This window comes from Chinchilla lanigera, unplaced genomic scaffold (genome assembly GCF_000276665.1).
Source record: "Chinchilla lanigera isolate Chin_1 unplaced genomic scaffold, ChiLan1.0 scaffold00069, whole genome shotgun sequence".
Lineage (NCBI taxonomy): Eukaryota > Metazoa > Chordata > Mammalia > Rodentia > Chinchillidae > Chinchilla > Chinchilla lanigera.
Genome location: NW_004955470.1, coordinates 519,002 through 543,465, shown reverse-complemented (window position 1 = coordinate 543,465; position 24,464 = coordinate 519,002). Strand labels below are relative to the sequence as shown.

The 24,464-nt window shown below is 38.9% G+C and overlaps 2 gene segments (V, D, J or C); both read left to right on the top strand.

Moving 5' to 3' along the window:
* The first annotated feature begins 2,746 nt into the window (after positions 1-2,746).
* LOC102019054 lies at positions 2,747-3,278 on the top strand. The segment is given in 2 exon segments: positions 2,747-2,807; positions 2,932-3,278. Coding segments are annotated over 2 exon segments (402 nt in total).
* Positions 3,279-18,746: 15,468 nt separating this feature from the next.
* LOC102017442 lies at positions 18,747-19,668 on the top strand. The segment is given in 2 exon segments: positions 18,747-18,824; positions 19,193-19,668. Coding segments are annotated over 2 exon segments (507 nt in total).
* Positions 19,669-24,464: the final 4,796 nt, after the last annotated feature.

Below are 24,464 nucleotides of genomic sequence, written 5' to 3'. Positions count from 1 at the left end.
CACAGATGCAGACCTGGAGCCCTCAGTCTCTGTCCATGCTGACCCTAGTCCCCTGCAAGGATGTTCCTGGCCAAACATTGCCCAAACTGCATCTCAAGGCTGTCATGTGCATCACAAAATCTACAGTTTTAACTGTCTGATGAACCACATACTTTTCAGAATTCTGGGTAAACTGATCGTCTTTTGTCCTTAACTGTTTAAACAACTGAAGAGAGAAGTCCTTTGTGTCTCCCAGGGAATCTGAACTAGGAAGGATTGAAATATTATGGGAATCATGAAAGTGTGTCTGAAAATCAGACAAGGAATAGGGCCTCAAACTGATAATTCTATACATTGCTATGTCCCAAATCCGCCACTAGATAGCGAGCAAACTTCATAATAAACGAAGCCCAGAGGCTTGAATTATGAAGACTGGAGACACTCAAGAGCCACTGCTCCCTTAGCAACAGGGCGCCCCTAAGAGCATGGAGCTCTCTTTCCAGTCTTAGGGATCACATTTGTGCTGGGACCCCACACGGGGCCACATCTGCCCCATGTGCCATTTTCTGATTATTTTCTATTTCTTTCTGATCTTCAGTAGACACAGCCCATGGACGTGAAACTTCCAAGAGAAGTCAAGAAGCAGAGTCCAAACCCTGGGTCAGTACTGGGCAAGCACATGCTGGAAAAGATGCTGCCGTCCTGAAGGTGCAGCCCCCATGTGCTGTCCGGCTGAAGTGGCCTTGTGGGTTCACAGGAGGTGGAAACAGAGCACCCTGAGGCTCCATTCAGCAAAGAGGAAGACAGTGTGGCGTGTCCCATAGGGAGCGGGGGAGTGAGCAGGGAAACCTGACGTGATGCCAGATCTGTGTCCAGGTTCTGCTCCCAGGGTACATTGCATGTTCCACAGGTGTCGGGGCAGGGCCTGTGCTTCAGGATGCCCAGGCTGTCAGTGGGAAGGAAAGGGGGAAAGGAGAACATTGTGGGTGCTCAGTGCTCATCCTGGAATTTCCAGAAGTGAAAAAGATATGTCAGATATTGATGTAATAAACTATTCATGTATGTCTTTAACACTAGTACTATTATGGGAACATAATAGACTCATAATGTATGCATGCATTTGCCAGTTCTCCTTATCTTTCTAAACAGAACACGGCCTGACTGAGACAGGACTCTGGGAAGGGACGTTTGCTCATCCCCCTCTTCCCTTTATCCCTCAGGACTGTGAGAACAGCTCTGAGAAGAGCTGGACCCAACTCCTTTGTCCTTGGTTCTCAGACACTTTTCCTGGCCTCCAACTCTTGGCCCGATTCAGGGCCTGTTGTATGGAGCAATTTCCTTCTCTGGTCCTCAGCTGCATACTCAGGACAGCAGCTGCTTCCTCCCCAGCCCACAGCTCTCTGCAGGGCAAGCCTGACCTCAGCCCTGCTGTGAAGCCTCTGTTCCCTAACTTCCTGAACTGCACAGGCAGAGATCTGTGCTCCCCCGATCTCATCACCTTATTTCTCCATTTCCGGAAGTCAGCCCTGCACCTGCACAACTACAAATTTGAGTTCTTCTCATCATCAGGGCAAGACTTATTCCAACCTGGCAGATAAATGTTTCCTTCATATCTCTGTAACCCATCAAATAAACGCTTAAAAAGCAACATTAAATTAAGGTACATAGTTTTGAAATGTAAACACAACCACCAACCACTTTTTCTTTGGATTACTGAGCACGAGTCTGTGTCAGTACACGTGGCAGGGACAATCAGCCTCTTCTAGAACAGGAGGTGCAAGGACTGGGAGCCACATGTGATCAGCTGTGAGATAAGTGTAAAGAGGAAGAGGAGAGTGGAGCAGTGTCAGGAAGGATTTTGCTTCCCTGAAAAAGCAAGATGGTGATGAGATTTGCCCGAGTTTCTCCCAGGAATCCTTATTTAATACTTGACACTAAGAGACAGTGAAGCCCTCATGAGGACGCTGGGTGTTGAGCCAAATAAGAAAGTTTCTCTGTGTTGACAGAGGCACACAGAAAAACACCAAAAGGTGGAAATTTCCCTCCTATCATCAAAATGCTACACCAGTTCCAATTTCCCCAACATTCCAATATCTGTTTAGTGGCTGATACAGTGTCCTGTACTTGCCTCAAAATTCTTGTAAATTATTCAGAAAAGATATTTGATAGGAAGAAACTTGGAAGGTCTTTGATGTCATTAAGAATACAGGTAGCATCTTGCACCTGTGTGTGTTTAAGGGACCGGGGCACCAAGAGCTTGAGAACATATCTGCCTGCATGTTACAAAGGCATTTTATACTAGTAAGATCAATGTTTAGAGATGTCAGAACTACTTTAAAGAGTTTTAAAATGCTATTATATTCATTTTTCTTCTTATATTTTAGCCATGACATACTGTACCCTCATGTTTTCTCTAATTTCTCCCAACTCCGAGGGTCACCGCCATAGAATTGTGAATAGAAAACAGGACAGACGCATGTGCAGAATCAGGAAGAGTGCAGGGCATCGCTCGTTACTGTACTGTGTATGGGATTCTGTCTTGTGGCACGTGTCAGAAACACAGACTCTGCAGCAAATCAGATCTAGCCTGGTCTTGCCTGGGAGATGGGTCCCTCAGCCTGTCCTGAACTACTGAGATGAGGCAGCCCTGCAGTTTAGTGCAGCCCCACTCTGACTCTGCTCATTTGCATGTCGAAGCTCACAGCCCTCTGCCCTGAACATTTATGAATCTGCTCACACGCTGTGCAGGAGTCAGTCCCAGTCAGGACACAGCATGGACATGAGGGTCCCCGCTCGGCTCCTGGGGCTGCTGCTGCTCTGGCTCCCAGGTAAGGATGGGTAGCCCTGGGGATTTCCTTAGCCCAGTGGGATCGATAATTTCTGGCCCTTCAGAGAGGTTTTCTTAAAGCCTGATTGATTGCGTGGTCTTTGTGTTTATGTTTCCAGTGTCAGGTGTGCGATGTGACATCCAGGTGACCCAGTCTCCATCCTCGCTGGCTGCCTCTGTAGGAGACACAGTCACCATCAACTGCAGAGCCAGTCAGAACATTTATAATGCTTTAAATTGGTATCAGCAGAAACCAGGGAAAGCTCCCAGGCTCCTGATCTATTTTGCAAGCAATTTGCAGTCTGGGGTCCCATCGAGGTTCAGCGGCAGCGGATATGGGACAGATTTCACTCTCACCATCAGCAGCCTGCAGCCTGAAGATGTTGCAACTTATTACTGTTTACAGTATCAGAGTTCCCCTCCCACAGTGGTACAAGCCATGACACAAACCTCCCAGGAAGCAGAAGTGTGAGGCTGGGCAGCCCCAGCTGCTCCCCCTGACATCTCTAACTGCTGAGGACATTTCCTAGATGCAGCCAGGGTTTGAATATGACTGGACGATTTGGTAGAAGGGGTCAGGGATTCCCTCCTGCAGTGATTATCTTTCCTTCTCCTCAACCGCAGCAGCCCCGAGTATCAAACCCTTTCTTAGTATAAAGGAAAGTGTATGATACCTGAGGATTCTCTGTTGTGACATCGTTTGGAACTCAGTGAGGGAAAGAAAGGCTATTCCAGACACTTCAGCAGGAAATATAACCTGCCTACAGCTTTCACTGTCCTGAGATACTCAGAGCAGCAGATACTAGGAATGGAATGTTCTCTGGTACTGCCCCAGATGGCAGTAGCACATAGAATGAGCCACCTAACTGCGATCTTAAGGCTGTGGATAAAAACCAGCAGTAGTGTTTTGATTCATTTGCTTGAAGCAGCTCTTCCTGTGAGTTTCCACCCCTCACCTCTGATCCTATATCTACCTAGTGATTTCTCTAACCACTGAACCTGCTCAGTCTTTGAAAACTCATACGGTGGCCTCTATGTAGTCAGCTCTACAGCACAGTGGGGAAATAAAAGTAGATATGAGAAATTTCCTTTCAGAATGATGGTGATACTGAGGCTCAATAGCTGACAGCACAGGTTGGTCTATTTTGCCATATCAGATTGTTTACAGTTAGGTAGGGGACCCTCCCCTAATATGCTAGAATATGTGTCCATATATGTGTGAATACCAGATCATATCCTAAAATATTATTAAGTCATGCACTGAACTGAAAATGAGAAAGGATTACATGATGCATATAAAAACTTTCACGAGAAGCTTCGTATCAACTTACACTTGAGAAATCTTTCTTGACAAAACAAAACAGAAGTGGTCTCTCCACATTAGACAGTTTAAAATTTTCAGAACAAAATATTGTTTGATAGCTGTTATAATTGGACTTTTTCCTGGTCCAAGTTTGGCAAACAAGTATTTCCAATAAAATTCCAATCTAAATCATGCCACTGAGCAATGTACTCTCATTAGTTTCAATGATACGATACGTAGAGGTTTCCCTTATGGACAGTTGCTGTGCTGTCTGCTCAGCTTAGCACCTTCTCTGTTTCATCTTGAGGAAAACAGGAGGTTATGAATGAGACAGTGCGGAAAAGATTTCCACTGTGACTCTTGCTCTTCTCCCATAACTTAGTTCTACAGGCCAGCTCAGGAACAAGTATCTAGCCAAGGGCACTGGAATGACATTAATATAATCCCACTCCATTGTGAGAAACATTTAAAGGTACGCAGGAATGCCTAATTCAACAAGGTGGATGCAGTGAGAATAACAGTAACTAAAAGAGAAGAGTGAGGAGTATAATAATTCTCAGACAAATGGCTATGTAGACAGAAAACAAAAATCAATCCACAGAGAACGAGGAGCACTGACAGTAGAAAGGGCAAATCAGCAGATTCGAAAACAGACTGGAGAAGCAAAGTTGGTTTATATACACAAGTAGTTTGAAAAATAAAACATTGGAAATGATGCAGAGCTTCACCATACAAGATGGTAGGAGTTCAACAATGGTTCTTACACTGCGTATTATTATTTTCAGACTAGTCATTCTGATTACCAAATTCAAGTCTACAAAACTGGTGGAGAAAAAAGAAAATTTCAAGCATTGACTGTTCTTCTCAATAAACTACAGACATCAGCAATACACCTATTCCAGCTATCCTTGCCTATACATATAAATTTTTTTTCATTTTAAAAAAATCAAAGTAACAAAAACAAATACATAAACAAAACAGCATAGAGAGCAATAAAAATGATACAGAATTTTAAAACATGATAGGATATCAGCAGTGGGTGCTATACTACACAATGTCATCTTAAAAATGGTTGCACATATAATGAAATATAGGCATACAAGATTGATCAATTTACACAATAACACTTCCTTTCAATACACCAACAGATATTAGTAGTACAAATATCCTGCCTATCCTGTGTACATATACGCATATTTTTTTCCTCTTCTTTCTTTTTCTTCTACCTTCCTTCAATCCAGTTGCTCCTTCCTACTTGAGCAGTTTCTTTTCCTTTCACTATATCCATTGTACCTTTTAGATTTTATTTACTCTTTCAGGTTCTTATAGTAGGGAGGAAATATGATGTTTACACGTTTGAATGTGACATATTTATTAGTATTCCTAATGAGTATGGCCTCTAGTTTATTTTATTATTATTATTATTATTATTGCTATTATTATTATTATTTTACTTGTTACTGTCTTTGATTGTTTGATCAATCTTACATTCTTATGTCTAGTGGACTGAGCATTTTCGCTGAAGATAGCAGTACGTAATGTAGCAACCATTGTAAATTTCTATCATTTTGTTCTGAGGTCATGTATCATTTTTGTTGTTTTTCTGTTTTGATTTTGTCTTCATCATCATTTTGTCAGTTTTTTCATTTTAAAATAAAGAATAGAGTGAAAAATTAAGCTTTCTTTTTTGAAAAGCATTTATATATCATCACTTACATTATAATTACAAATTTTAGGAGAAAACAATCATGTATAAGTCTCCTAGCCTGAAATTACCAGAATATTATTAAACAACATCATTGTGAACAAAAGCAAAAAATACTTTAGTTAAGGAAAGAGAGCATCATATTTATTTCAGTGACTTAAAAATATCACTCATCATCCCTCTTTGAAATGAAAATTCACGAGGGTTTCTCCGTTGTGTAACAGGTGTCCAGGATGTGGGACGACGGCCGCAGGGCTGAGGAGGCTGCAGGGCGAGGACTCGGAGAACCGGGTGCAGGACGGTGGTGCCGGCCCGAGCGCAGCCGCGCTGTGCAGTAGAAGAGAAGAGCGGAAGCAGAGAGAGCCCAGGCACAGGCGCGTCGTGTACGCATGTGACTCACAGGTTCTCTCCTTCCCTTGCTGAGCAGAAGGGAGACTGAGTGAGAAGAGATGAGGGAAGGGGGCTGTGCTGACGCGGTTCTCATTCCGGAGCTTCAGGGCCCAGTGACAGCAGTGCTGAGAACAGCCGGCCCCTCCCTCCTCTGTGCTCCTGGACTCGCACCTAGAACTTCAGCTCCCTGAAGACACCTTGTTTTCAGCATTTCTGCTTAACTGTTCTTTTATCTCTAATTATACAGAAAATTTATAGAGAAAAAAATTACTTTGAGTTTCTAACAAAGTCTAGTGATGGATGAAATTGTATCGGATTTATGAAAATGCATAGAAAAATCACAGTCAAGGCATTGGAACCACAAACTGAAAATTCTGTAAGATGCTATGTTGCAAAGCTGCCAGTAGACGGCAAACACACCCCAGGATAAAGTTAGGACACATTTTAGAAATGGGAAATAGAAGCGACACTTCCTTGATGAAAAGGCAGCTCGAACTTACTAAGCTTCCTTCCCATCTTTCTGACCAGTCTAACTTACCACATAATTAAAGTAACATTAAATTAGAGTGTGTGTTGTGAAAGATCAACACAACAACTATTCCAGTTTTCTCTGGTTTCTTAAGCACCAGCGATAGCTCATGGTGAGTGATAAGGAGAACAAGCCTCTTCCAGAGCCAGGCAGATGCAGGACTGTGAGACAGATGTAGTCAGCTGAGAAGTGAGATTACAGAGGAGAGAGAAGGGCGGTACTGATGATCACCCAGCAGTGGAAGTAATTTATGCCAGTGCAATATATGCATAAAATTATTTAGGTAGCTGGTATTATGATCTATGTGCAGTATAGTCCATAAATTTCACTACAATTAAAAAAATATTTTTAATAGTTTAGCTCAGAATTCATTGTGTTATATTCTATTTATCTGAGCAAATGGGCATAAGAAAATAATCTCTTTGTGATGACATTGCTCACAGCACATTAAGGAACACTTTATCAGGAGTTTTTATGGAGAACTTCCTGAAAACTATATATTAAATTACATTCCAGCTGCCCACAAAGCCATACAATTTATGGCTATTCATATTCTTCATGGTGTAGTGGTCCCACAAGCATAAAGTCAGACATTTGCATAAGGATAGTGAAGCCAAGAGGTCACCTAGAGTTTATCATGTGAAATTACTGCATTTTGAAAATTCAGCACGTGTAAGTGTAGGCGTCTGAGTGCTTCGACTGACCAAATACTCTCAGAGCGATCTTCTGGCATTTTTCTCCACAAATCTCAGTTTATGGGTTAGAAAGAACTATCTGTGCATAAGATCTGTTGCATTTATTGAAAACGCTGTGATTTCTCATTACTTTTGCCTCTCCCACCATCTGTGCTACTGAGGTTTACCTGTGAAGGTCAACATGGGACAACTTTCTCCAGAAACTTTCACGTCTAGAAATATGAGGGAGTGTGTGAAATGGAATAAACTGTGGGTATTGTGCCGATCAGTTTTCACCTCCTCTTCTGCATTCCTGTTTCCGATTTGCCTTTAGGAAATAAAAAGCAACCTTAATATTAAGACCTTGCTTTGCACGCTTTATCTCGTTACAAATCTTAAGTAGTTTTCCCCAAAGTCACCTTGTTATGGCATCCAAAGTAGGATGGATAAAAGAGTAAAGATTCCCTGCCTTTGTTCCAAATAAAATCAGTAATGATATTACCTATATTTTGAAACATTTTTTTTAGCTTGTGCTTATGCTTTTGGTGTGTTATTTCTGAAAATGTCACCTCATCCTAACACAGTGAACTAGGCAGATTCACATTATTGTCATGAAGTCAGCTTCAGCCAGGAGGTTTTGTTTTCTAATTTTGGAATGTAGACCAGAACTTCCCTGTCCTGTATCCTCCATCTCAGAATGAGCTGATTTATGGAGTACAATAATAATAAATAATAAATGATTAAAAATCCATTGTTACTGCCACGACTGATTCCCCATGTATCCTCTAGCATTATCTGGAATATCCTGACTTGATAAACTGGTTAGAATAGGAACTTCTCCAGCCCTGAATGTGTCCTGGAGGTCACGAATCAACTACTGACCTGTTGAGTACTAAATGTGAGGATCCACCATGGTGTTTTTTCCTCTGGGGAGAAACTTTAAAATTCCAGAGTCCTTAGATCAACCAGATACGTAGGTAGAATGCTAGATCTCTCACTAATCTTCTTCATGAATCCCATAAACATAACTTCCATTCACCCTTTCACTGAGCTTAGCTTGGCTTCTATCTCTACGCATCAAAAAAATTTCTAATTCGACAGAGTCACTAGATGGTTTGTATCTTTATTCTCCATTCTCCTCTTCCTCACCCTCCTGGTGTGATGTTTGTTTTTTTTTCTTGCTTCTCAAAACTTACTCTTCTTTTCTCCACTAATTTTTTGCTACTTTGGTGGGAGATTTTAAGGAAAAGAAGTTCTCACAACCACACAACACATCAAACCCAGTAAAAGGGCAAGAAAATGGTAATAATAAGTTTATTTAATGAACTCTTCCTATTATGGTTGCTGCTGATTGGAGAAATTTTTAAAACTATGTAGAGGAAATGTATGGAACTCACACATATTTGTGATGGAAATTTAAAACCACACAACTGCTTTTGAAACAGTTTGGTAAAGTATTAAAATGTGACATCAAGTCCAGCATTTATATTTCCAGAACTGTGACATAGACACTCCAAAAAAAATGTTCATATGAATCTGGTGTAAGGGTATTGAAAACAGATTTACTTAGTGTAGGCTGACATGGAAACTACCAAATGGTCTTCTGCAGACAAAGCAATAGAGAGTGACAGCACCACATAATTAAATACTCCGTAGCAATAAAAAGTATTGGCCTATGGAGCAGGAGAGGACCCACAAAAGTCCCCGCCTGTACCAAAGCAGCCAGCTATTAAAAAGCACAGGCTGTGCTATTGTTTTTGTATAAATTCTTGAAAATAAGTTCTAGTCTGTGGTGGTGACAGATGGATCGCAGGTTAGCGGATAGGTGTGATGGAGAGGAAAATGATCACTAAAGGAAGAAAAGTACTTTAGCAGGTTTTGAATTTCATTACATATTTTGAGTCACAATTATTTATGAAGATCCATTTATATGCCTACATTTATTGAATTATATCCTTAAAATCAGTGAGCTTTACTATAGTTAAATTTGTCTTTAATAACGATGGTTAACAGTGTACACAGTAAGTGCAAAGGTCAGCTGCATTGTCTTCCACCTGTTCCTGCATTTGAGCCCTGTGAGCAAGAACCTTTTCAACAACACCTCAGCTCCAATGTTAAAGATCTGTGTGTCTTTCTGCAAAGCCCTTATTTTCGTGGTACTTAAGTTTTGTAGTCAATAAATAAGAATTTGGATAAATCTCATAAATAAGATCAAAGGTGTAGGTTTAACATATTGTTATGGTTGATACATTGTGTCAGCTTGGGGAGTCTAGAGGTTTGGCTAAGTGACTCTGCAGTTCTACATCCTGGGGTGCAAAGGACATGTCCTTCCTTCTCTGACATGTTATTCATTGTGTCAGTATAAGAAGTTTAGAAGGTTAGGGGCTGGGGATTTAGCTCAGCGGCAAAAGCGCCTGCCTGGCAAGCACAAGGTCGTGAGTTCGGTTCCCGGTACCGGAGAAAAACCAAAACCAAAAAAAAAAAAAAGAAGTTTAGAAGGTTAACTATATGAGTGCCACCCCCTGGGTGAGGGTAGCCATCTTACAATATAAGGGAGGGAAAGAGGCTTGCACGCACTGCCGTTCCCCCCTTTGCTTTTGTTGCTTTGCTATCTTCTGCCTCAGAGCCAACCAAGTATGGACTGAAACCTCCACAAACTGTAAGCTAAATAAACCTTTCCTTCCTTCATTTTGGGCGTTGGGTATTTTGTCTCAGCAGTGAGAGAAGAGTAACCAAGACATATATATTCACCATTTATTTCAAATAAAAGTCCAAAAATGGTGTGTCATTTAAAAATAGGAAAACTAAATGGGACAAAATAAGAGTTACATAGCTAATGAAAGAGAATTGTCATAGTTTTCATTTTATAACCATAACTTAAAAATTATAAGGTATGAACATTATATACATTGAATGTTTGAATTTTTAAATATTTACTACAGTAAATGACACCCACCATTAATCTCTTTGAAATTATCCTCCCTCCTGTTAGGCACACTTGTTCCAATTTTCTTGGCTGTTTCTGTAGCTATTCCAGAAGTCTTCTTTTGAGTGTCTTTGGTTGCACTCTCTTGGCTGCCTTAATTTCCTTTTATAAAAATTGTATCTGTTTGTTTTGTTTGTTTTTGTTTTTTTATAGTACCGGGAATCAAACTCACAACCTTGTGCTTGCCAGGCAGGCACTGTGCCGCTGAGCTAAATCCCCAGCACCACTTTTTAATTTTAAAGATAATAGAATGAAAACATGTCAACAAACACACATACATTTACAAAACAACAGATAAACAATAGAAATAATACAGAATTTCAGACAAGGCAGTAGAAAATTAACAATACTTGTTGTATTGCATATTAATATCTTCAAATTGGTTACTCAGATAAATATAGGATTGTAAGATTGATCAAACAATTAAATATTAACTGTTCCTTTCAATAAAGCAATCAAAATCAGTAGTAAAACTATCTTAGCTATCCTGTGTATATATATATATGTATTTTTCCCCTTCTTTCTTTTCTTTTTTCCCTCATTCTAGTTGTTCTTTCCTTTTAAGCATTTTTTCCTTTTCACAATATCTATTGTACCTTTTAAATTTTATCACACTTTCAGGTTCTTGCACTAGTGAGACAATATGGTGTTCACACATGCTGGTCTGATTTATTTCACTTATGAGTTTAACCTCTAGTTGTGTCCATTTACCTATAAAAGCCTCAAGTTTATCTGTCTTTATAGGTGAGTAATATTCTATTATATAAAAATACCACAGCTTTTTTATCCATTCCTCAGTTGATGGGCATTTGTGTTGCTTCTACGATTTAGCTATTACAAATTGTGCTGCTATAAACATGGGTGAACATATATCACTGTGTTGTGACCTTTTTGTTCTTCTGGGAAAATACTCAAAAGTGAAAGAGCTGGGTTGAATGGGACCTCTAATCTCAGTTTACTGAGGAATCTCCAAACTGATTTCCACATTGGTTTCACCAGTCTACACTCCCACCAACAGTGAAGAAGAGTTCCTTTTGCTCCACAGCCTCACCAGCATTTGTTATTGGTTGATTTCTTAAAGACAGCCATTCTCTCTCGGGTGAGATGGAATCTCACTGTTGTTTTAACTTGTATTTCTTGAATAACTAATGATGTTGAACATTTTTTCATGTATATATTTGCCATTTATATTTCTTTATCTGAGAAGCGTGTATCCATCTCAGATGCCCATTTTTGTATTAGGTCTTTGAATTTGGGAGTGGGGTGCTGAGTTTTTTTAACTCTCTGTATGTTCCTGATAGAAGTCCTTTGTCCAAGGGAGAGTTGGCTGCCTCAATTTTCTTAATTAGTTCAAAACATTTACTTTCATGATGGCCTTGATGTGGAAGAAGGGCCAGAAGACACATGGTGTCAAATCTGTTGAATAAAGTGAGTGAGAAAACGTCCAATATTTATATTTAACAGAAATTGCCTTAAATGCTTGATTAGTGAGAAGTGATCAGAACATGATGAACATTTGAATAAAAATAAATGTAACATATTTTTAATCCCACTTACGATACCCAATAATACTCCTGCTTGTTTAGACCCCCCTAATACCATGATTCTTAGTGATGTGTTTTTACTATAATTTTTATAAAAATTTAAACTTTAACTGTATTTATCGAGCATCTCTTGTATAACTATCCTGAGTGTTAAGAATAAGAACTATCACATATGTATATAATAAATGCATATATGTGTATATAAAGTTTATTCATTCAATATATACATAGACTAAATTTTCTATTTTTTACAATCTTTGCATTTTATTCAGATGAGACACTCATCTTTGGCTTTACTCTGAAATATCTGGATTAGCATTTAACTGGAGATTTTTCTGATCTCATATAATAATTTTGCAAGTAGTTTGTCTTTTGTGATTGTCTTTAAAGCTTTAATTATTTTGATAAGTTTGCTACCTATTACCACTCATGCAAAGAAAACTTAAATATGTCACCTACTATGTGTTTACTACATAGTTTTTATTATTGTCAAGGTAGTCACTGTACTCATTTTCGGTATACCTTCTTTTTTTTGTTCACCATTAGCAATTCTGTACTGATTCACCCTTATCATTTCAAATATGGAAACTTGCATACTTTTCTCTCATTACATACACTAATGTTTCCACTCTTTCTTATCTCCATGGGTTCAACAACAGTCACAAAGCACAATTCCATTGATCTGAATGGTCTGAGGTGCAACACTTCTAAAATGTACATTTCTATAGAAGTGCCACATATGAGCTGTGAGCAAAATACATGATAAGTATTTAAAATTAAAAATAGTTCAAAAAAGATACATTATCACTAATTTCTTTCAAAATATGCCATCCTAGCTTCCAACACACTTATCCCATTGTTCTTGCTACTTTCTGAAGCAGCTCTGGGAGTCTACACTCATGTCTTTGGTGTGTGATTAAAACAAGATGTAATGAGTGCGGCCAGCAAGTGCCAGCCGATGGAGAGGTGAACTCAGCATGGTGGGTCTTCATGCACTATATTCACTGGATCTGCCACTGAGCAGCTTCTGGCTCTTTGCCAAAGTGAAAAAGACCATGAAAAGCAGGACATCAAAACATCCATGACAAAATAACTAAAGATACTCACAAAGGAAGACTTGCAGAACTGCTTCAAAATGTGGCAAGTATAATGTCACAAACTGTTCATTGTGGAGGAGACTATTTCGAGGGGAATTGTTTCCTTTACTGGTATACATTTTTAAATTTGAATTTTCAATTTCACTGTATTTGTTGATCAGGCATCCTGGGTAGAGCTACATGTTGTTTTTTAAAAATTCATTAATTTTATTGGTACATTTTAGATATAGATAATGCTCACATTTATCTTAAAGAATTTGTACCTATACATGATATCTTCATTCTTTTTCTCCCATTCTGCTCGTCTCCCTTCACACCCTCTTCCTCCCCTTCTTTACAAAAGCTTGCTTCTGTTTTGTTGTTTTTTCTTTTTTTCTTTCCCTTTCTTCTTTTCCCTTCCTTCTTCCCTAGTTTCTCTTCCCATTTTCTTCCTATTTCACAATATTTATTATACTTGGTCCTTATTTAAATTTTGGTCTCTCACACCAGAGAAACAATGTAATATTTACATCTGTGTGTCTTCTTTATTTCACTTATGGTATGATCTCATGGAGAATCCATTTATCTGAAAATGTCTTCAATTTAGAGAACTCCATTGTTTCAAAGATTCTTACCTTTTTTATCCACTTACCAGTTGATGTGCATTTTGGCTGTTTCCCAGATTTAGCTACTACAAACTGCAGCTATAAATGTGGGTGTGCATATGTCACTGTGGTGTGATACTTTTAATTCTTTTGGAAGGTACCAAGAAGAGGAATAGCTGGGTCAAATGGAACCTCTAGTCCTAGTTTTTTGAGGAATCTCCACACTGATTTCCACAGTCTTTGCACCAGTCCACACTCCCAAAACAGAGGAAAAGCATTCTTTTTTCTTTCCCCACAACCACTCCAGCATTTGTTATTAGTTGATTTCTTGATAAAAGCCATTGGTTCTGGAGTGAGATGGAATCTCAGTGTTGTTTTAATTTGCAGCTCACAAATGACCAATGATGTTGAACATTGTTTCATATATTTATTTGGTGTTTCCACTTCACTTGAGAGGTGTGCGTGTTCATTTCAGATGTGCATATTTGGATTGGTTCTGGAAATTTGGGGGCTCTGATTTTTTGAATTCTTTATATATTTTGAATATTAGTATTTTGTCTAAGGAATAGCTGGCAAAACTTTTTTCCCCACTCTCTGGGTTATCTCATCATTCCGTTGGGATTGCTTTTCCTGTGCAAAACCTTTTTAATAGGTAGAGATTCCAGTTGTTAATTATTTGTAATAATTCCCATGCTATTACAATTTTATATAGAGAGTTTTTGCCTACAGTTATGTATTCAAGAGTTCTATCCATTCTATCTTCCAGCAGATTTAGTGTTTCTGTTTTTAATATCTAGTACTTTGATACATTTAAATTACAGTTTAGTGTAGGATGAGAGACACGGACCTCATTTTAGTCTTTGGCATGTGGAAAGCCCGTTTTTCGAGCACCATTTATTGCACAAGCTATCTTTCTCCCACTGAAGTTGTCTGGCCCTTTTGTCCAAGATAAGATCAACTACATACTTTAGATATGGTCCCAGGACTTTACCATTGGAAATCATGTCTGAACTATATGAATTCTACTGTGTCACCAGAAGAATTTCAAATTCCCCAGTTTGAAATCTTTCAGTCCTTTTATGTTTTTATTCGATTTGTGTAGCTTTCTAACTGCAAGAAAGTTCCCTTCATTTATCCAAATATTTTACTTGATAACAACTTTCCATTGATATGCAATTCCGTGCTTTAATAATCTTATTTCCTCTTTTTCTCTTTTTGAAGGGGTAAATTGTCACCTTAGAGTCATTTTTCATTATCATGAATAAAATATATTAATTTTCTCTGATTCCTGAGATAGCACATTGCAGACTATTTCTTTTTTAATATTCATATCCACAAAATGTAATGTGAATGTAATCAGGAAAAAATATCAGAAGGGCACTCTAAACAGATTATTTCATCTCTATATTTTCAAGATGTCAAGGTCATAAAAGACAAACGGAACTGTCACAGATTGGAGGAAGTAAAGGGGATATGACAATTGTAATATGAGATCCTGGATCTGATCCCAAAACTGAAAAATACAATAGTGAAAATGAAGCACAATCTAAAGATTGTATCAATTTTAATTTTTGGTTTTCATCATCATGCTGTGGTTATATAAGATGATACCAACAAAATGTGAGGAAAAATACATTAAAACAAACATTACCATTTCTGAAATGTTTAACAATTTTAAAAGTATTTAAAGTTATTTCAAATAGAAAAATAATATAATCAGAAAAGAGCATGAACTCTTAATGTATAGTCCTACACTTAATTTTTCATTTACTTTAATCCTATCTTTGAAATTCACATCCAAATTAAACTCTTTTAAAAAAGTAGTAGCATTTGTGGTAAGGTCAGAAAATACCTGTGGGAGTGCGTAGGACTGTGCTGTCCACCCTGGGTCATTAGCAACGACTATACTGTCTCCATTATGAGGGTAACAGCGAAGCGTAGCAGCTGTTCCCAAAAGGGTAGGACTTGAGTTTGTGTGGAGAGGAACAAGAGCCTTCAGTGTTTCCAGCCAAATCTGTGAACTGTGTAGGAGACAAACAGGAAAAGCCCACAGGGTTGCTGTACAAGTGACAGCCCTGGTTAACACAAGAAAAGGAGCAGCCAGAAAGGTAAGAGTGGATTTCTGGAAACGACACACCCAAAGAATTACTGAGATCATTTCTGCAGTTTTATTCCATGTATGAGAGACCGGAACCCAAACAGGCTCATGAGCAAAGGGGCAGAAGGTAACAACAGCTGCACTTTTCGTGCACTTTTCAACAAACACACAAGAGAACTGGGGGAATCATCATGAGCTCACGGTGTCTGAGCCAAAGTGCCCAGTCCCTGGTGCCTGCCATGGCATGTGGACAGAGGGGCAGCTCCCAGAGATCCAAATTAGAAAGACAATTAAACAAGGGTAGAGACACTAGCAATCATTTAGCAAAAGGAAAATAGACTTTCAGGCAGTTAATTGAAAGTTGTCATTTTTCAAAAATTCTGCACCATGATCAAGGATTTAAAAAAGAAGGTATGAAGAAAGTGCTGCAACTAAGACAGACTCCACAGAGAAGTGAAAGTTATGAAAAAAGACCAAAGGAGAATTCCAGAACTAAACAGTAAAATAAGGCCATTCGAAATCCACTAGATAGGTATATACTGGTTAAGTATGGAACAACAATCAGTAGAATTAAAGGGAAATCTATAGAAAATACGGAATCTGGGGGCTGGGGATTTAGCTCAGCGGCAAAAGCGCCTGCCTGGCAAGCGCAAGGTCGTGAGTTCGGTTCCTGGTACCAGAGAAAAACAAAAAAAAACAAAACAAAAAAAAATTTAAAAAAGAAAATACGGAATCTGAAGAAAACGATTACAGAGAAATGACTAAGGCCTCAGTGATATAATAGTTCATTGTGAAGACTATTACAACTGTATGTGAGACTGAAAGAGAAGAAAAAAAAATTGAAAGAAAATTTGCAAGAACTTGAAATGTACTGAAGTTCAATAATTTATATATCTGATAAATTTCATGAAACATCTTCAGATTGAGCAGCAAAGATTCATAACTTTTTTTATTTTAAAGAGACAAAAACAGAAGAACAACAATGAAGACAAAAACAAAACAACACAAAAAGGAAAAATGTACAGGATTTCAAAGCAAAATGACAGGAATTAATGAAGTCTGTTCCTCAAGGTCCTATACAGGTGCTAATCCCTACACTGCCCTTTCTCACTCTCACAGATGGGAACAGCACATGCACCATCCTGGAGGGGAAGCAGCTCATCTTCCACTATATCTGTTGCACAGACTTTAAGAAAAAAATGAAGGCCTCAAACATAGGATAGAAACAAGAAATAGATAAAAGCAAAAAAAAAAAATTCTGCAATTTAAATGACATCCTCATCTAGTAAAAAACAAATTTTTGTGGCAGACTTCACTGAGTCAGTGGTTGTTATACTACATATTGTTACCTTCAACAAAGTTGCTCAGGCCCCCCAAAAACTCCACAAAAAGGCTCCTGGAATTAATAAACAATTTCAGTAGCATAGCTGGATACAAATTCAACACTCAAAAATCAATAGCATTCCTATACAAAGAAAACAAACACAATAAGAGTGAAATTAGGGAAACCATACCTTTCACAATAGCATCCAAAAAGTTAAAATACTTAGAAATCAATCTAACAAAAGAAGTAAAAGATCAATACCAGTGAAAATTACAATACTGTGAAAAAAAGATATTGAAGAGGATTTCAAAAAATAGAAAGATATTCCTTTCTCATGGGTAGGAAGAAAAAACACTGTGAAAATGGCCATACTCCCAAAATTGTTATACAGATTCAATGCAATCCTGCTCAAATACCATTAGTATACCTCACAGACCTAGAAAAAACATTCCTAAAATTCATCCGGAACCAGAAGAGACCCGGAATAGCAAGAGCAATCCTGGGGAACAAAGACAAGGCAGGAGGCATCACAATACCTGATTTGAAATTATACTACAAACTTACTGTGATTAAATCAGCATGGCATTGGCAAAAAACAGACCTGAAGATCAATGGAACAGACTGAAAGAAGCAGCCATAACTACAAACACACTCAGCCACTTTATCTTTGACAAAGGGGCCAAACATGTTCACTGGAAATTTCATAACTATTAAAGAGAAAATTGCCAAGGAGAGACACCGAGAAATATTAAAAAGACATTGATTGAGTTTTCATTATGACAAGTGGAGGCTAGAAGACAGTGGAAGGGTACATTCAGGGCCAGTGGTAAGAAAGTCAGACAAGAATTCTACATTAAGTGACATTTTACATCAAAATAAAGGAAAACTAAAAACATTTTCATATAAATGCAAGTGAAATTATTACATATAATAACACCTTATAAGTAATCCAAGAAGAAATTCTTCAGATTCACAACAGATAAAAACAGACAATTAACTGAATTCACAGGAAGAAAAAAATGAAGGCCTCAAAAGTAGGATTAAACAAGAAACAGATGAAAACAAAACAAAAAAAATCCTGCAATTTAAATGACATCCTCATCTAGTAAAAAACAAATTTTTGTGGCAGACTTCATTGAGTCCTTGCAGGTTACAGGAGGTGTTAGATTGGGAGGGGGATGAGAAGCTCATGGTGAATTTGACATTTAATTCTATAGCTCCATCTGAATCATTACTAAACAAGGACTATATTTGTTGCACAATAAATGTCTCTTCTGTACATTACATGTGTATTACTTTTTAACAGTTTAAATTATCACATCTAACTTATATCTACAAAAGAAATTTTTGTTTGTTTGCTTGTTTTTTTGTACCGGGAATCAAACTCACAACCTCACGCTTGCCAGGCAGGAGCTAAGCTGCTGAGCTATATCCTCGGCCCTTACAAAAAAAAATAAGAAGCACCAAATACATACGGAAATTCATTCTTCTTAATGAAAAAACTGCTTGAATTTCTGAGTTTTCCTGAAACACAGAAGAGGTTTTATGTAAATTTGCTCACAGGAGAGGCCCTTCTGTTGTCCCTTTCCACTTTGACACTAGCTTTTTTTCCACACAGCTGCACCAGGAGGGATTCACATGATGTCCCCTGGGGAGGACCCGCCCTGCAAGACTGAGATAAAAGCTCATCTGCATTCTGGCCTTGACTCACCAGGGCTCCTCAGTTCAGTTCAGCATGAAGCTCCCTGCTCAGCTCCTGGGGCTGCTGATGCTCTGGATCCCTGGTAAGGACAGAGGGAGCTGAGGAGGGGAGTGGGGTGAGAGGTGAGCTCTGGGGCCCCTGCTGCCCAGGTGTGCTCTGTGCATGAGAAAGATGAGCAGCCTCCCCTCCAGGATGGTGCATGTGCTGTTCCCATCTGTGAGAGTGAGAAAGGGCAGTGTCGGAATTAGCACCTGTATAGGCCCTTGATGAAAACTCTGATATATGGAAGGTTGGTGGGGATGAACTGTCCAATTCTTTTAAAAAATTAAATATTTCTGGTGTGTACATCAAAATCATAAAAATTATAAAGCCTGGAACAAAATAAAAGATATTGTAAAAATGATTACAATTTTTTGTACAAGACCTTTAATTTCTCTCTTCTTCTTTCAGGATCTAGTGGGGATGTTGTGATGACCCAGACTCCACTCTCCCTGTCCATTGCCCCTGGACAGCCGGCCTCCATCTCCTGCAGGTCCAGTCAGAGCCTCCTGCATAGTAATGGAGACACCTATTTGGATTGGTACCTGCAGAAGCCAGGCCAGTCTCCACAGCTCCTGATTTATGAAGTTTCCAACAGGGCCTCTGGGGTCTCAGACAGGTTCAGTGGCAGTGGGTCAGGGACAGATTTCACCCTGAAAATCAGCCGGGTGCAGGCTGAGGATGCTGGAGTTTATTACTGCATGCAAGCTACACATGATCCTCCCACAGTGATACAGCCCCGTACACAAACCCCTCACCAAGGAGGCCCAGCTGCCCTTGTGTGTTGCTTGTCAGGGAGCAGCACAGCAAAGTCTCCAGTCTACACAACAGGAAGATGCTGGAGTTCTCAGGGTAACAGGTGTTCTTGAGAGCTCTGGACCATGAGTGACTTGGTTAAATCTCAAGCAACATCTGCTCATTCACCTGTCAGCTGAAAGAGACTTTGCCTTGAACAGGCAGATTGAGAATGAGGGTGGCTATCCTACTAATGGTGATAGAACTGAATAAAAGCTCATACCAATCCTATACGATTTTTTAATTTGTGAATTAAATATGATCTCCATAAACAAATTTGTGTCTTTTTGTTGAGTATATCTTGAGGTTTATAAAAATTCTATTTTGGTTTGGTACTGGGGTCCTTTTTGTGAGTGTCAGATCTCTTCACTGATCAACCTACACAGATCTTTTTCATTGTCTTATTTTAAAATTACGTATCACTTATCACTTACTTGCTGAGCCTGGGCTCAAACTTTTGAACCTCTTGCCTTAACCTTTCAGAACAATGGAATGACAACTATTTGAACACATAGAATAAAATTTAGGTGTTTCATGAAAATATTTAACAAAAAAGGATGTACTAAAGATATCCTTCTATAGCAATATTTAACAATTAAAGATGTTTGAGTTGGCATGTGTGAATTATTAATTAAGAGCCAGTCGGGATGTTTACAATTTAAATTGGTATCAGCAGAAACCAAGGAAAGCTCCAAGGCTCCTGATCTACGCTGCAACCAATCTGGAATCCGGGGTCCCACCCAGGTTCGGCGGCAATGGGTCTGGGACAGATTACACTCTCACCATCAGCAGCCTGGAGGCTGAAGATGTTGCATCTTATTACTGTATGCAGTATGATGAGTACCTTCCCACAGTGATATAAACCGTTACATAAACCTCCCAAGAAAGAAGCGTGAGGCTGGGTAGCCCCAGCTGCTCCTCCTGGTGTCTTGCTTTCTAGAAGCAGCCAGGTTTTGAGGATCACTCCAGGATATGGTAGAAGTCAGGGATTCTCTTCTCCACCCTCATTGCCCTTCCTTCTCCTAAGCCCCAGTACCCCCGAATATCAAATCCTTCTTCATATACAGGAAAGAGTATGACACCTGATTATTCCATGTTTTTGCATCACTTAAAACTCAGTGAACCAAAGAAAAGCTATTCAAGACACTCCAGCAGGAATTTACTCAGCCCAGTGTGGTGAGAAACACATGGACCTTCATGTAGGTCCTTATGCAGCATTACTAAATTGTGTGGATATTTGTTCTTATGTTTCCAATGTAAGATGCCAGCTGTGACATCAAGATGACCCAGGGTGCATTCCCCACATCTGCAGCTCATGGAGACAGAGTCACCATAAGTTACAGGCCACAGAGAGCATTCATGGTCATCTGGCCTGGTATCAGCAGAAACCAGAGAAGGCTCCCAAGCTCTAAAGCACATGGGACAAAATTAAAACGAGGGAATAAAATTGCGTCTAACTACAAAGCTTCTACATAGCAACCAACAGAGTGAAGCAACAACCTGCAGAGTAGGGGCAATACTGACAGCTCTTCATCTGAAACAAGGTTCATGCATAGAATGTATAATGACAACAACAATAAAAAAAAAAAACAAGGAATCCAGTTTAGAGTATAGTCAATGATCAGAACAGATACTAAAAGCAAAATACAGACAACAAATAAATATATAAAAATTCTCTATGTGGATATTTAGGCTTTCAAAGGAAAGGTCAAGAGGGATGGGAGCCAAGGAGGCAGGTAACAGAAAGAGGGGAATCAACTCTTGTCCCCTACAAGCCAGGTAGGGGGCATCTACATGGAAGGTGTCAGCTGCCTGACTGTGATCTCTGTACCTGTCTGTGGATCCAGGTGAAGGCTGCTGCTGCTTTCAGCTGCCTGGAGCCTCCACCTGTGATTCCCATCCTCACCTCTGTGCCTGTGTCTCTCTGCAGGGGCTTTTGGACCGTATAGAATCATCTGATTCTAATTACCAAGCCCTGATGAGAACGCTCATGAAACCTGACAGATATTCCAAAAGGAAAAAAATTCTGGCAAAGCTGCTTCCAGGTCAGCAATGACAGTGTGACACTGACAGCTGATGTTCCAGTGTGGTCACTGTTTCACAACTCTCGAGATGTTTATTAGTTATGAAAAGGAACCGGATAATCCTTCTCCATTTTGTGAGCAAGACTGGAATGAACATGGAGATTTTGTTGAGTCCTATGTTAATGAAAAAAAAGAAGAAGAATTACATTCAATACACACAATAATCATTTATATATATGTATATACATACATACACATACATATGTGTGTGTGTGTGGTTATTCAATAGAACATGTAACATTCTTTTTGGTAAAATAAAAAAGTTTCTTCTTAATCATTTTTCAAAAGCCAGCATCATCATCAGCACCATGGAGAGTGTGGTACACTTGGAAATACCAGATCCACAATAGCCTAAACTGGTGAGAACCTTCACTTTAATAAGACAATGGGTGACCTATGAATACTTTAAAAAGCTATGTTTTAGGGGTTATTCATTTAAACAAAGAAAATTTTGTTTTGTTTTATCCATAGTGTCGCTTACAAAAATTGATTTGATGTTGGACATTGAAAATATACTCAATTTTATCTTCTAATTGAAGTAAAAGTAATTTGATTTTAAATGTTATTGGCTGAAAACCATAATTAATTGCTACTGACATTTTCAAATACCTTGAAAATTAAGCAAAGTAACATTAAGGTTACTTTGAACCTTTTGGAATTACCAATTTAAAGCTTTGTCTTTGTGTTGGAGATGTCAGAGCTTCCATTTGCTTATGTACTTTGACCTCTGGTTGTTCATCACATAGTCACTACTCCTTTGCTTTTGGTTTCAGATCCAAGGATACTCACAGGCTAATGAGAACCTGAACTACCCATCTGAGCTCTGCCTGGATCAGCTGAATCATTGTTTGTTTGCATTTGCTTGTTGGTTTGTATTTGAGCCATGGTCTTGGTTTATAGATCAGGATGGCCTAAAAGTCACTATGTAGCTTTGTCACTTCTGGAGAGGTGGACTCCATCTCTTGCAGGTCTAGTCTAACTGTTCTAGTCAGGGATGAAAACAATGACTTGTGTTGGTTCCTGCAGAAGCCAGGCTCTTTTCCAAGGTTTTTATCCATGGAATTTTCAACCCAGCTTCTGGAGTTTCAGAGAGTTTCGGTGTCAGTGGATCACAGACAGTTTTCACATGAAAAGTCAGAAGGGTAGAGGCTGAGGGCATGGAGGTTTATTATTGCATGCAGTCTACATGCAGTGTATGAAGCCCAAAAACAGAGCTCACAGCAATACATCCTGGAGCACAAACCTCCCTGCTGGAGGTGGCCCAGCTGCCACATGTGTGGCTGAACTTTGGGAACTGTGTGCTGCTCTCTGTATCATGTATATCTCAGTAACAACTCAGGCATCTCATGTTTAGGTCTGCTTTTCTACAACAGCATTAGATGAGACAGTGAGATGGTCCACACGGCCTGTGATTAATCACCTATGATGACAGCAGTAGTGGCCTGACAGCTCATACTCAGTATCCCTTTTGGCAGACAATTGCCAAGGTTATTTAGTCAGCATAACAGGCAGAGAATTGTTGTAGAACAGTAACAATGTAATTTAAATATATTTTGAATATTGCCAATTTACACTGAGTTTTTTGTAGCATGGTATTTCTGAGGTTAGTTGTCCCCAGATTCTATGGCCATACCATCCTGAACCCACTTGATCTTAGAAGCTCGATGTCTCCCCAACACTTCATGAGGTTTTAGGTGGAACTTTCAGGAGGTGGCCGAATCTGCAGTGTGTGATGCTGGGATCAAGTGTGTGGAATTATTAAATTAGTCCACTGATTGGTTTGGCCTAATTCTGGGTAGAATTAAGGGTGTCCCAGCCTGGGTATAAATGCTATCTTCTCTAAGGGTGAGTAGCCTGGATAAGATATGAGGGACAGATAGAGGGTTTCTGGTAGACTGCTGCTTGTTGCTTGTTGCTTGATACTGCACTACTGGCTACTGTCTGCCTGCTCTGCTTTTTCATGAACTGTTTCTCCTCTGTAATGTCCCTCTGCCATGCCATCCTGCCTTGGAGCCAGCTGATTGTGAGCTAAAACCTCTACAAACTGTGAGCCAAATAGATCATTCCTCTTTTAACTTTGAGTGTTGGGTATTTTGTCTCAGCAACAAGAAAAGAAATTAAGAAAGAATAAAATTTTTTACTATTGTAAAATTGTATTTTTCCACTTATTTGACTTCTTACTCCTTAGAGTAAACTATCTTGTCCGTTATCCCATTAGAAAAAGCAAGCAACACAAGCTGCCCCTGGCTCAATATAACCAGTCAGCAATGTTTGAATTTTGAGTGTTCACTTATGCCTGAGTACATTCAAGCCAGACATGAAATTCTATTGCCATAAGAACTTGCTTTACTTCAGTTAGATTTGTTGAGCATAATGGAGTTTTAACACTTCCAACAACGTGCTTTAAAAATAAAAATCACAAACTGACAAAGAAAGAAATGAAATTTTGGTCCATATACCCCAAAATTCTTTGAAATATTTCCTTCACTTCCAAATTGAGAATATAAATTTTAATATTTATTCTAAATATAGTACTCTTGGTACTATATTTTAATAAATATATTTCAATGCAAAGAATGATGTAGCATTTTAATACTACAACCTCATTATCTAAAAAGAAATTTGAACTCTGTAATTTCACTCATCATATAATAAAATTATGCGTTCAATAACATTTATTGAAAATATGGTTCCAAAGTTATATGTGACTGAATTAGTCTGCCTATCTTTTAATGCAACACAACACCAAACACACACACACACACACACACACACACACACACACATCTTCATGGAAGAGATGA